Source organism: Calonectris borealis, chromosome 22 (genome assembly GCF_964195595.1).
Source record: "Calonectris borealis chromosome 22, bCalBor7.hap1.2, whole genome shotgun sequence".
NCBI lineage: Eukaryota > Metazoa > Chordata > Aves > Procellariiformes > Procellariidae > Calonectris > Calonectris borealis.
In genome coordinates this window covers 10562040-10573447 of record NC_134333.1, presented here as the reverse complement: position 1 = coordinate 10573447, position 11408 = coordinate 10562040, and the positions used below count along the sequence as shown (strand labels likewise).

Sequence of the window (11408 nt, the reverse complement as noted above, 5' to 3'; positions counted from 1 at the left end):
CTGCCTCTCCTCCGGAGCCCATCACAGGACATGAGGCTGCAGCTTTTACTCATGTAATATATGTCAGGTTTAAAAACCTCCCTTGCTTAAAAAGTAATCGCTTTTATTTTATCCTGGTCTGACTACAGGTTCCTGCAGAGATGGAGATTTCAGTCCTTTCTGGCTGAAAATCCTCAGCCTGATCCACAGGATGGGCAGCGCCGTGTCTCGTTCTGCAGCTGCCAAAGTGGAGGCAAATCTGGCAGCTCAGGCAGTGGTGGGGCCTGCCGGAGGATCCATCCCAGCACTGGCCAGCGCATGCTGATGGCTTCCTAAATTAAACAGGAAAACAGATCTGTCCTGGGAGGGAAAGGGCACTCGCTGTGCTGGGAGCTCCCACCACCCCAGGACAGGCGTGTGCTCCAGCTCCAGGCTCAGCCTGGGGAGGCCAAAGAGAGAAAACCGGTCCCAGCTCCTTGCTCCCTCTGCACAGCATGGAGCAGGGTGGCCACAGGACGGACCCAGCATGTCCATGAGAGGGGCCCCGAAGGTGGCCAGCCCCGAGCTGGGCAGGGAGACTGAACCCATGCAGCTCCAAGCAGCAGCACGGCTCCCAGCCGCGGCCAGCCAAAACGCTGCCCGAGCCCCCGCGGGCTGGCCCTGCGGCCACCCCCATGTGGGAGTCCCTGCCAGGAGCCCCGTGCTGCCCAGGCACGGGGACACAGCCCAGGCTGGCAGGGAGCCCAAGCTCTTCAGCGAGTGACAGAGCTGGGCAGGGATCTCTGCTTGGTCTCTGGTAGGATCGTGTCCCCTCATCAAGTATTTTTGTCATGAAACAAGATGCCTCAGAAGATCCCAGAGGAGGGTCCTGGTCCCGGTGAGGCTCCTGCAGATGGGAGAAGGGTGAAGTTTGCTCTGACTGCTGCCCTCCCGTACCTCCCCGGTGAACGTCCCAAGAAGTTCCTCAACCACCCCCAAATGCCATCCCACACTGTGAGCTTGGCAGGGGGGAGGCAGCTCGGGCAGGGGTGCAGGTCCCCTCCTGACCTGACCCAGAACACCAAGCTGGAGCCAGCTTGGCCTGAAATCAGAAAGCTCCCACCCCGCAATCAGCTGCCCAGCGCAGGGCTCCAATGGCGCCCGCAGCTCCCCGGCCGTTATCAGGGTGACATTTCTGGGCTGCGGGTGCCAGCGTCAGCCCTTCGCTTTGAGGAACCGCTGCAATCAGGCAATGTAACCCAGTTCTCACTTGCATTTGGCTGCCAGGAAGAGAACAGGAGACTGTGTAATCGCTCTCCTCGGGATTAGATCATGAATCAAAGCCCTGCGAGCTGAGCCCTGCTCCAGCAAGCCCTGCCAGGAATTGTCCGTTCTGATCCCGGAGCTCAGGACGGGAACACGGAGGGGCCAGGATGGGTCCGAATGCAGGCATCCCCCGCAGATGGGAGACGCGCAGCTTGGGCTGCGAGGCATGGGGTGCAGGTCCTGGGAAGGGTCAGAGCGGAGGAGGTCTCTGCAGTGACCCAGGGCTTGGTTCATGGTTGGCTTCAGCACCCCATGCCTGCGGGAGCTCCCAGCCTCCTCCTGCCGTGTCCCTCCTCCCTCCTTGCTCCAACACACACGAGTTCAGGGAGGAGGAGATGTCACCCAAACCTCAGTTGTGGCTTTAACCCCAGGCAGATAACTTCTGCAACTCTGGGCTAAGGAAATCCTCAGATGTAACCTGCGTGCAAGTTTATCCCAACATATAAATTTATCAAACTGAAACCACTCTTGCTCCGAACTAGTTGCATTAAATAAAAAACCTTCCGGCGTTTTTCCTTCCCCGACCAGCGGGATCCAAATGTGCATGGTCTGATAGCGCCTTATCTCAGCACCAGCCCCCTGAGCTCCGCCTCGCCCTGGCCAGTGAGCCCTAATCACCGTGGCCAGACGTGGCAATGACCTCAGAGCAGCCACGGGCCGGAGGCAGGGGGCTGTGCCAGCCCCCCCCCAGAAACGCCACCTTCTCTGGAGAGCCCCTCCACGGGGGTGCATGGCCGGGCTTGAAAGCGTCTCCGAGTGCTAGAGCCTGAACCGTGCCCATGATGGTACGCCTGGAAGCACAGAGAGGTTCGGGTTTTTAAACTCTGTAATGCCAAAACCCCCGTGAGAAGGATCAGCCCCGCTGCCGCGATGGGGCGGGCGATCCCCTGCCGCAGGCAGCGCAGCAGAGGCAGAGAAGCGGCAGGCGAGGGAGCTGCCCGGACGGGTTTCAGCCATACCCCTACGTGAACACAGGCCTCCCCGGCCCTTCGCTTTGCTCCAGGAGCGCCTGCAGCTCTCACGCTGTGTCTGAAGCACCGGGAAGAGGCGTGACTGCTCCCGTTCACGGCAGCGTCATGGTTGGAGGCTGCCACGCTCTCTCCCTCTGGGCAGTCTAATTACGTCTCCTTCATCTCTACCCAGCACCCGAGGGCTTCCACACCAGAGCAGCCTCACGCACACCTCTGGGCTAGCTCTGGTGTCCCAATCCCATGATTACGTCATCAAACGCTATGAAGCGCTTGAATAAAGATAAGGAAGCCAGTTTCAGAGGACAATTAAAAGGCTTTGTTCCACCTGCTGACAGGAGCTTACATCACCACAAGATACAAATTGCCACTGTTCCCCGCAGAGGGAACAGCCAGGGAGCATCTGCTCCCTCCAGGGCGGCACCACCAGCCGGCAGCAGCTTTTCCAGCCCCAGGACCCGTCCCACGGCCCCAGGCAATCGCCGGCAGACAGCGGCGTCTGCGAGCACCTCCGGCACAGGGAGTGGATGCCACAAGGACCTCGCAGGCACGGCTGGATGTGACCTTTTGTAACCAGCCGAGAGGGTGCAGAAAAAGGAATTTTACACCATGTTCATTCTGGAAGGGGGGGACGTACTCTTCCTCCTCTTCTCACTAAGTAAGCAACTTGGTGGGAAGCTGAAAAAGAGCAGTGAATCGCTGCCAGGAGTGCCGTGGAAAGAAAAAGCTGGTTTTAGGCTTATCTAATGTCACATCAGCCATTTCCTAAGAAGGGAGTAAATTTAATTAAGAACACAGACTCACTCAAGGACAGCCAGGTTACATACAGCACATGCAACTCGGAACACAATGCTGAGAGGTCAGCATCATGCATACGGAGAGCAAGAAGTACAAACATCCCGGGCCTGGCTGCTAAAGGCTCGTTATTCAGGATCAAACGCAGATGCCATCAGGCGCAGAATAGCCAGCACAGAAACACGGCTCACTGCAGAGCTGCAAAGCAAGAGGGGAAGGCACAGCAACCAGAGAGGGAAGGAGTCAATGTGGGTGGCATGAAGAGGGAGGAAGGGGCAGATCTTGGACATCGAAATAAGCCCAGGGCAGACATTGATAGCGGATGATTCCTACACAGAGACTTTCCAGGCTGCAAATACAGAGGGGGGACCCCCGTCCTACCAGTGAGCCCTAGGTTGAGCAGAGCCTGTGTCAGCTGGGGGGACACACGCGCTGCCTCTGCCGAGATGCACTGCGGGCTCCCGGCACATGGTATGGCAGAGCGTGCACCCGCCTTTGCTTCTGCAAACGTGGCTGGCAGCAGCTGCAGGGAGCTGGGCTTCTTCAGCCGCCGTCAGACGTTCCCCAGTGAGACAGCGCACGGCAGCACCAAGACAGCTCTTTGTGTCCCCCGCGTGTCCATCCCTGAGGGCTGCCATGTCCATCCTCTGCCCCCAAACCTCACAGCTTGGGTGGGGACTCAGCCCAGGCTGCCAGAACAGGCACCCAAGAGCAGGGCACGTGAAACCCACCTGGGCTGCCCCCAGGCTGCTGCAGCACCAGCGGGAGGGGGCAGGCGTGCTCACCATGGGCTGCGCAATCCCATTTGCTAACGTAAGTCATCTCAGTGCTTGTCGACATGATGGTCTCCAGAAAGGGTCAGAGAGCACATTAGCCCAACGTTTCACTGACTCGGCACAAGCACCGCCGGTGCCTTTCTCCAGCAGAGAAGTGCTGGCACACAGGAATTCCTCTGCAGCATTGCTGTCACCAGCACAGAGAGGAACCCTGGTCAGCAGCCTCCAGCCACAGCTCCAGAGTGACATGACCAGATCCAGCCAGTACATCCTGCTGAGTTCAGGTCAACGGGCTCTTGCTACAAAAAGTAAATTTTTAAATTTGACAGCCCCACAAACTCAGCCTGGACTCTTGTCTACACTGAAAATTACCTACTGTCGACAAGGGGTGTCAGCAGCACTGCAGCTGAACCGGTGCCAAGTCATCCTCCGAGGGCAGGGCAGGCAGAACAAGCTGTTCAGCAACGGCTGGGGACAGACGGTAAAGCGTCTGGGGGAGCAGGCACCGTCTGCTCTGCCAGGTCCTGAGAACAACCACACTGGGTCTGGTCAAAGGTTGCTCCAGCACAGCACCCCACCGCTGCCTGCAACCAGCCCTAAATGCTCAGGCAAAGTATGGGGAAAGCGAGCATGATCCTTCCCCGGCTTCCACTAGTCAGCGATTAAGGATTTACTGGGTCAAAGACTGTACTTGGGTCGTGGTTTCTGACAAGCTAGGTACTTCGCTATCAGCACTGAGAATCTAAGAACTTAAGTCATACCCTCTACCAGCCGCTGTTGTACAGAGCTTGCCCCACCACCTCTGCAACAAACCCATTAGCTTTCAGTGGACTGCGCATGGAAAATGAAAGTAAACGTTGCCCTGAAGAGACGCGGTAAGGGCCCACAAGGTCTGTAGCTCTGGCTTGTGGAAAAAAGCACTCGTGCTGCCTGCTTCCCATTTGGGTGGGGTAGCTCGGCAGGCCCACCCTCTCCCCAGCAGCTGCTGCGTTCATCTGGTGCAGTACGGAAACGCAGCTGAAGGGCAAGAATCTGGTACGCTGCTCTGTTTTGTTTCTGATGGAAAAATAGAGATAGACAAAAACACACAGGCTGCTCTATAAATACATCTCATTTTAATTACTTGGAATTAGTTCCTTGGCATCCACCCCCACCCCGCTGCACAGCCTGCTTTGCAGCATGCACATATCATTCTGCCATTGAGATCTTCTACAGTGACAGTGAGTTCTTTGTGCTTGCTTTCACCCCGCCTGGCAACGCAGCGGGGACTGCAGAGCCCAAGCACACGGCTGGCAGGAGGGAAGGAGGTGCCCTTCGAGGCCAAGCTCGACCAGCCAGCTGAAGAGACCGCTCCATGGCCTTCACAGGAACAGCGATCAGCAACAGGAGCAGTCCCATTATTTCACTTCTGGGTGGTCCCTCTCAGAACTGCCTAGCGCAGCTTTAGCCTCTCAAACACAATCAACAGGGAGAAAAGACAGACAGAGGATCTCTGAATATTTCTAAGAAGTCATGTCTTTGGAAGGCTTTGCAGGTTCTCCTTGCCCCAAGAAATCCCGAGTATGCAGCTGCTTGCAGTCACGGCTTGAAACCAGGCCAGGAGAGCGAACCTTCACAGTAAGAACCACTTCAGCACCCAGGGAAGAGTGGAGGGGAGGGGGCTGCTATCAGAAGAACTTGACGCCTCGGCCGTCGTCCAGTGTGATAATTTCAGCCTTGTGCTCTTGCTGCAAGGCTTGCAGGGCACGGAGTAGCATAGTCTCATCTAAACCATGGAACTCTAGGGAAGGACAGGGATCCCCATCAACAGGAAAAAAAAAAATCACATCAGGAAACAAACAGGCTTACAAAGTCCAGGGACTGGTGGCAGTGAAGCAGAGGGCTCTGAAGAGCACCTTTCAGACTCCAGCGCCATAACACTACGGCAAATCCAGAGTCACAGCTACGCTGACAGACTCATCACTACATTGCTGCATCAAGAACAAAGCCTGAAGGCCAACAGACAGAAGGGAATGAGTCACAGCAGTCTCAAAGGCAGCGCAGAAGCCACGCATAAAAACTAAACACTCAGCACCTCATGCCAGATAAAGAGCTGGGCACTAGGGAGGCTTGTGGGGCGGGGAGAGGTTTAAAATGCAAACAGTGATAACAAAGGGAGATGTTCAGGCAAAGTGGTAAAAAAGCCTTCAGAGCAGCATTTGCCAGTGGTGATCAGTGTGAGCTTGCACAAGCAATTTTAAAACATTTAATCTCAAAACTATAATCTGACAATTAACTGTTTACGCTCTCAAGTGTGCTCTGAAAACCTGCTCCAGAACATGACACATGACATTACCTTCATTCTCTGTATCATCTCCACTGGCTAATTCATACAGCGTGAATACAGAGTTGGTAAAGCCGTTCTTTGACACCTGGAAACATAAAAGCAATATAACAAATCTTGTCCATGTGATTTAACATCCCTGGCACAATCTCCCATACATCTCAGTGTAAGTGAAATGGAACGTGGACAGCACTTGATGAGCAAAAATACCCTGGAAATGCTCTGGGGCACTGGAGAGTCAAGAAATGGCACCTAAGGAAACTAAGACGGTTCCCTTCCCTGCCCCTCTGCTCTTTCTGCCCACGTGTTTCACAATAAGGACTCGTGCCATACGAAGGCAACGCTGCTCTGTCCTCGCTACAGAACAGCCAACTGCAGTGGGAGCGGGCGACTGCATCCGCTGCTCAAACTGCATCTTACAGCAAGTAAAAAGCTGTTAACATCTCTACACTTCTCTGCAACAGAGAGAAATGGAAGAAGAAAGGTAGAGGCAGTGAAGAAGCAAGAGAAAAATATTACAGCGGTCTTTTTCACAAACTGCAGCCAATACCACCTGTCCTCCCGGACACAGAAAGCCTGGTCTGTGGGGCGAGACAGCTTCTGCGTTCTCACCCACTGATAGATGAGCCTTCCCCATTCTTCTGGTCTCCTCCACATGATCAGAAAACTGGTTTTGTTCTTATCTAACCATTCCAGGTTTCCTAAAATCAACAGGGAAAAGGTATTTAATCAGAGCACAAGTCTACAGTAACAATCAAACCTGCAGATTTCATGACATGTGCTAAACATTATGCCCACAGGTAGCTGCCTCTCCCCACCACATGACCACTCGCACCAACTTCCTAAATATCTCTACGTGTACAGAAATTAATTTCTCTTTCGAGCCCCCTCTTCCTCCCGCAGCTTAATCCGCCCCTGGAAAGGCAGCGGTTTGGCTCCCGCGCGTGACACAGGGCAGGCGAGGAGCCGTGGGCAGGCAAGAAGCCGTGGGACTCTGCCCGGGCGGTGGCAGAGCAGGGCGGCAAGCCCTTCCTGCCCCGCTAGCTACGGGTCGGGCACCGGCCGCAGGCGGGACGGACGGACGGACGGACGGCACCCACCGTTCTTGCGGAGCTCCTCCAGCACCACCTGGATGGACTCCAGCGGGAGCTTCCCTGGGCGGGGGTTAAGGAGGCGCTCACCGACCGAGGGGGAGGGAGGGGCCGGGGCGGCAGGCGGGGCACGGGGCGCACCGCGCACGGGGCCGAGCCCCAAAGGATACGCTGCAGGCGGCGGTTGGCGAAGAGCGGGCTGTCCTGGGCCTCCCGCACCGTCATGGCGGGCAGCCGGTGCCGCTGGCTGTAGGCGAGCGCCAGCGCGCACCAGGCCGAGAGCTGCTTCTGCCGCGTCTCGCCGTTGGGCTGCAGCCTGCGGGGCTCCGCTCAGCGGCCGGGCCGGGGCCGCGGCCGGGCGGCTCCGCGGGGGGACCCAGCACACCCGGCCCGGCCTAGCCCCGGCCGCGGCTCACCCGGCCCGGCCCGGCCCGGCCCCACCCCGCTCCCCCAGGTCCCGCACCCCGGTTCCCCCCGCCCCGGCCTCAGCCCCGCTCCCCCGGTGCCGGTGCCGCCCCGCTCACGTGAAGAAGGGCGGGAAGCTGTACTGCCAGGGCCACGCGAAGCTCATCGCCGCCGCCGGAACCGCCGCCGCCACCTTCCGGCCCGCCCCGCCCCGCTTCCGGCCCGCCCCGCGGAGCCCCGCCCTCTCGCGAGGCCCCGCCCCCACGCAGTCCCGCCCCCGCGGAGCCCCGCCCCGCCAGGACGGCGGCGGCCCGGCGCTCCGCCCGAGCCCGCTGCCCCGCAGGGCGCGCTCTCCGCAGAGGGGTGCGGGCTCCGACCGCGCCCAGCACTGCCCGCTGCCGCCCCGTGGCGAGAAGCTGCCGGCGAGGCCGCGCCGGGGTGGTGCTGGCGGCGGGAGCGGGCCTGGGCCCGGGGGCCGCGGCGGGAACGAGCGGCGGAAGAACCAGCGCCACGCGCGGGGGAAGAAGCGTTTAATCCCCAGCCGCGGGGCCGGCGGTTGAGCGGGGGGGACGGGGAACGGGGCCGCCGGCGGCGGCACAGCGGGAACCGGCCGCCCCGGCAGCGTGTGCCGGTAACGCCCGGAGCTCCCCCGGGGCGGCCCTCCCCGGGGCTGCTCAAGCGGCCAGTGGCCCCGCAGCCCGGGGGGCGGGAAACGTGGGGCAGCGCCCGGGTGCCGCACCCACAGGGCCGCCGCTGCCCGCTTTCTGCCAGCAATCGGCCGCGGGTGCCCGGGCAGCGGCACTAGGGCTGGGCCTTGCCGTCCTTGCTGCGCCAGATGACCAGGGTGACCAGGAAGGGGATGAGGCAGATGGGGGCGATGATCATGGCCAGCAGCACGTCCTCGGGCGGGTCGAAGTAGACCTGGTGCTCCAGGGTGCAGTTGTGGAAGTAGCGGTGGTGGCTCTGGAATATGTACTGCTCCGCCAGCGCGTTGGGGTAGCCGTAGCGCAGGTGGTCGGCCCAGCCCTCCAGGCAGGCCTGCAGCAAGCTGTAGGGCCTGGGGAGAGAGCCGCGGGGTGCTGGGAGAGGATGGGGATGTGCAGGGACAGGGGGTGGCTGCGGGACACCAGAGGCATGGACCCCCTGGGCAGCCCCAAACCTCCCCTGGCCCAGCAGCACCCCTCCAGACTGACCAGGGCTTGCCCTGCATGCTGCTGCCTGCACCAGCAAGCCCCATGGAGGCAGGAGCTGCTAGAGGGGAAGGTGGCCCTGGGTCCCTCGGGCTGGGAGTTGGTGGCCCGTTGGCACAGCCTGGGGGCTCTGAGCCCATCAAACACTTCCTGCTGTCTTGGAAGCTGCCCCACTCGTGTGGCCATGGGGATGGAGGGGCCATAGGCAATGCCAAAAGGGTCTCCATGTGCGGCTTCCCCAGCCAGGGACATCCCCAGAGTCGGTCAGAGCCCCTGCCCCCTCACACCCCTGCAGCGCTGCCCCGGAGGGCTCTCGGGCTGTCCTGTACCTGCTGATGACTTTCCATTCGCACAGCTCCGACGCCGTCACGTTCCTCATCAGGTCGACAAAGAACTCCCAGCACTTCTGTGTGATGTTGGTGTACGTCTCCTCTGCAGGGGAAAGGTGCTGAGCGCGGGCAGCGCGCCCCTGCCAGAGCCCGTCCCTGCCTGTGGCTGTCGGCGGATGACACCTGGCACCTGGACCCGTGCCCAGGCCGGCGGAGAGGACGCGGGCACGATGCGAGGTCGGACCCCACAGCAGCCCCGGGGCGATGCGGGGGAGCACAGGAGGAGGGCAGGCTGCTGCCGGCTGCCTCCACTGTGGCCAGCGCCGGGGATGGCTCCATGGCACAGCCCGGCTATTTTGGGGACGGACAGAGAACGCGCAGCCAGGGGAAAAGGGGTGTCACCCTGTGGTGCAGAGCCAGCCTCGGCCAGAGCACCGACGGCCCTGCGGCACTGCCCGGCCCTCGCCGAGCCCCGGCACTCACCCACGAGCTGGGCTGTCCAGTTGAACACAGCCATGGGCGGGCTCGTCCCGGCGTCCTGGCCAAAGCCCTCTGCCTCGGCGCCCACATGGCAGAGCCCGGTCCCCAGGAGTGCTGTGGAGGGGAGGGGACACAGTCAGCAGGGGACGGGCACTGGAAGGACCCCGTGCACGGGACCTGCCCCGGCAGAGGCTGGGGTCTGCAGGAGGAAAATCATTTTGCATGTGCCTCGGGGGCTGCTGGAGCCGTCAGTCAGGGCGTGGGGAACCATGCTGCCCGGAGCCCAGCACGCGCTGTGGCCAGGGTGTCCAGCCTCCCGTACAGGCAGGGGATGTGTTGAGGGGGCCAGCCAGGTTGCGGGCAGCGGCCCAAGGGCTCAGAGGGGCCGTCTGGGGGCTGCGGGCCCTGGGCCGTGGGTCACAGCACGGGGGCAAGCCGTGCCCCCCACCCATGGGGACCCAGCGCAGGGGCCGCCCATCGCCCCGAGTGGCTGCATTGCAGCCGGACGGGGCTGGGGCAGGAAGAGGAAGCACTGGCCGCAGCGCGGCACTGCTGGAGAGCCCCTCCGCCCACCATCTACCCCACACCCAGCACAGCCCGCCATGGGTGTGGAGCATGTGCCTCCTCGGCCCTGCCAGCTGCTTGCCCACCGTCTGGCCTGCTGGAGCCCCATGGCCCGAGGAAAGGGCCCCATCCATCTTCCGCCCTCAGCCTGAAGGCCCATGGCGCACGGCAGCGATGCCACTTGTGTGGTGAACCACCCTGGTGGGCCCTGCCTGGGCCAGGCACAGGCCACGGGGTGCTCCCGGGCTGGCACAGTGGCTGCGGCAAGGGCAGCCTGCCCTGTCCCGGTCCCTGTTGGCCCCGTCCAGCCCCTCTCTGTCCCAGCCCGGGGCTTCACAGGGCTCCGCAGCCATTCTCGTGAGTCATTTGCAAAAAGATCGGGATGAGCATGGTGGGGGATGCCCCACAGTGCCCGGTGCCCGCCTGCCACCAGCCCCTGGCCACACAGGCAACGGCTGCCCCAGCCACCCTCGGCACTGCCAGGCCGGCCCCATGCCGGGGTGGGCGGTGGGCTGGCCTGAGCCGAGACCCCGGCCCCGGGCCCCACACGCGGGAGGGCGGCCGCGTGCGGGGTGGTGCGAGGCACGGAGCCTCCTGCCGCCAGCAGCCACAGCCCCGGGGCCGCCCCCCGCGCACTTACCCCAGAGCAGCAGGAGCCCTCGGGAGAGCCGGCCGCAGCCCGTCTGTGCGCGCGGTGCCATCCTGCAAAAGCCTGCCGGCTAACGACCGGGACAAGTATTTCAATGGAAATAACAGGAAGCAACTCCTTTCCTCTGACAGGGGCAGTTTGACTACAGGAGACGTGTGAAAAATGAGATTGCTCAGCGCTGCTTTAAAGCGGCTCTCCCGGTGGGACCCTGCTGCCGCGCAGCGTGGTGCCGGCCCCTGCGGGCATCGCTCCCGCGCCCATTGCTCCCATGCCCCGGTGCCCGCCTCACCCGGCGGCCCAGAGGCTCCACTTGCTGCACAGCACGTCCAGTTTTACGAGGCCGCTATTTGTTTACTTGTGTATTTCTCTTTAATCCTGTCTGGGCTGGGTTGTGAAATCTCTCGTCTCCTGCGTGGAGGGCAGGCAGCCCGGCAGCCGGGGGGAGTGGACGGGGAAGCGTAATGTCCCCGGACAGGCGCTGCCGCCTGGCGCAGGGGTGGCGGGGGGACCCACGGCCCTGACACCACGGCTTCTGGCTCACCCGGGCACCTGCC

At 61.5% G+C, this 11408-nt stretch overlaps 2 protein-coding genes across 6 annotated transcripts; both read right to left on the bottom strand.

The window, feature by feature from the left end:
* Nucleotides 1–86: 86 nt before the first annotated feature.
* Nucleotides 87–7889, bottom strand: VPS25 (vacuolar protein sorting 25 homolog). Of its 5 annotated transcripts, none has more exons than XR_012676933.1 (7): nt 7762–7889; nt 7408–7553; nt 7247–7300; nt 6700–6847; nt 6159–6234; nt 1985–2930; nt 87–311 (listed from the first exon to the last, which is right to left on the bottom strand). XR_012676933.1 is itself a non-coding variant. In XM_075171730.1 (6 exons), exons 1-5 carry the CDS (start codon nt 7806–7808, stop codon nt 6186–6188), a joined length of 444 nt encoding a protein of 147 aa, XP_075027831.1. In that variant the 5' UTR covers nt 7809–7889; the 3' UTR covers nt 4917–5603; nt 6159–6185. The 5 variants fall into 5 exon arrangements, 2 of the variants coding, with proteins under 2 accessions (XP_075027831.1, XP_075027829.1); XR_012676932.1 differs by having other exon boundaries at nt 6759–6847; XM_075171730.1 differs by lacking the exons at nt 87–311; nt 1985–2930 and adding an exon at nt 4917–5603.
* A 262-nt stretch (nt 7890–8151) lies between these two features.
* On the bottom strand, nt 8152–11332 carry RAMP2 (receptor activity modifying protein 2). The gene is made up of 4 exons (XM_075171727.1): nt 10846–11332; nt 9645–9755; nt 9162–9264; nt 8152–8699 (listed from the first exon to the last, which is right to left on the bottom strand). The coding sequence occupies exons 1-4, from the start codon at nt 10904–10906 to the stop codon at nt 8444–8446; spliced, it is 531 nt and encodes a 176-aa protein (XP_075027828.1). The 5' UTR covers nt 10907–11332; the 3' UTR covers nt 8152–8443.
* Between the last annotated feature and the right edge of the window lie 76 nt (nt 11333–11408).

Excerpts from the sequence above, each read along its gene's own strand:
- RAMP2 (XM_075171727.1), bottom strand. The coding sequence starts at position 10,906 with ATGGCACCGCGCGCACAGACGGGCTGCGGCCGGCTCTCCCGAGGGCTC. Across the intron at positions 9,756-10,845 it reads AGGGCTCCTGCTGCTCTGGG|CACTCCTGGGGACCGGGCTC; the intron begins GTAAGTGCGCGG and ends TCCCCTCCACAG. Across the intron at positions 9,265-9,644 it reads CTGGACAGCCCAGCTCGTGG|AGGAGACGTACACCAACATC; the intron begins GTGAGTGCCGGG and ends TTTCCCCTGCAG.
- VPS25 (XM_075171728.1), bottom strand. The coding sequence starts at position 7,808 with ATGAGCTTCGCGTGGCCCTGGCAGTACAGCTTCCCGCCCTTCTTCAC. Across the intron at positions 7,301-7,407 it reads CGCCAACCGCCGCCTGCAGC|GGAAGCTCCCGCTGGAGTCC; the intron begins GTATCCTTTGGG and ends ACCCCCGCCCAG. Across the intron at positions 6,235-6,758 it reads GAAGGCTCATCTATCAGTGG|GTGTCAAAGAACGGCTTTAC; the intron begins GTGAGAACGCAG and ends TTATGTTTCCAG.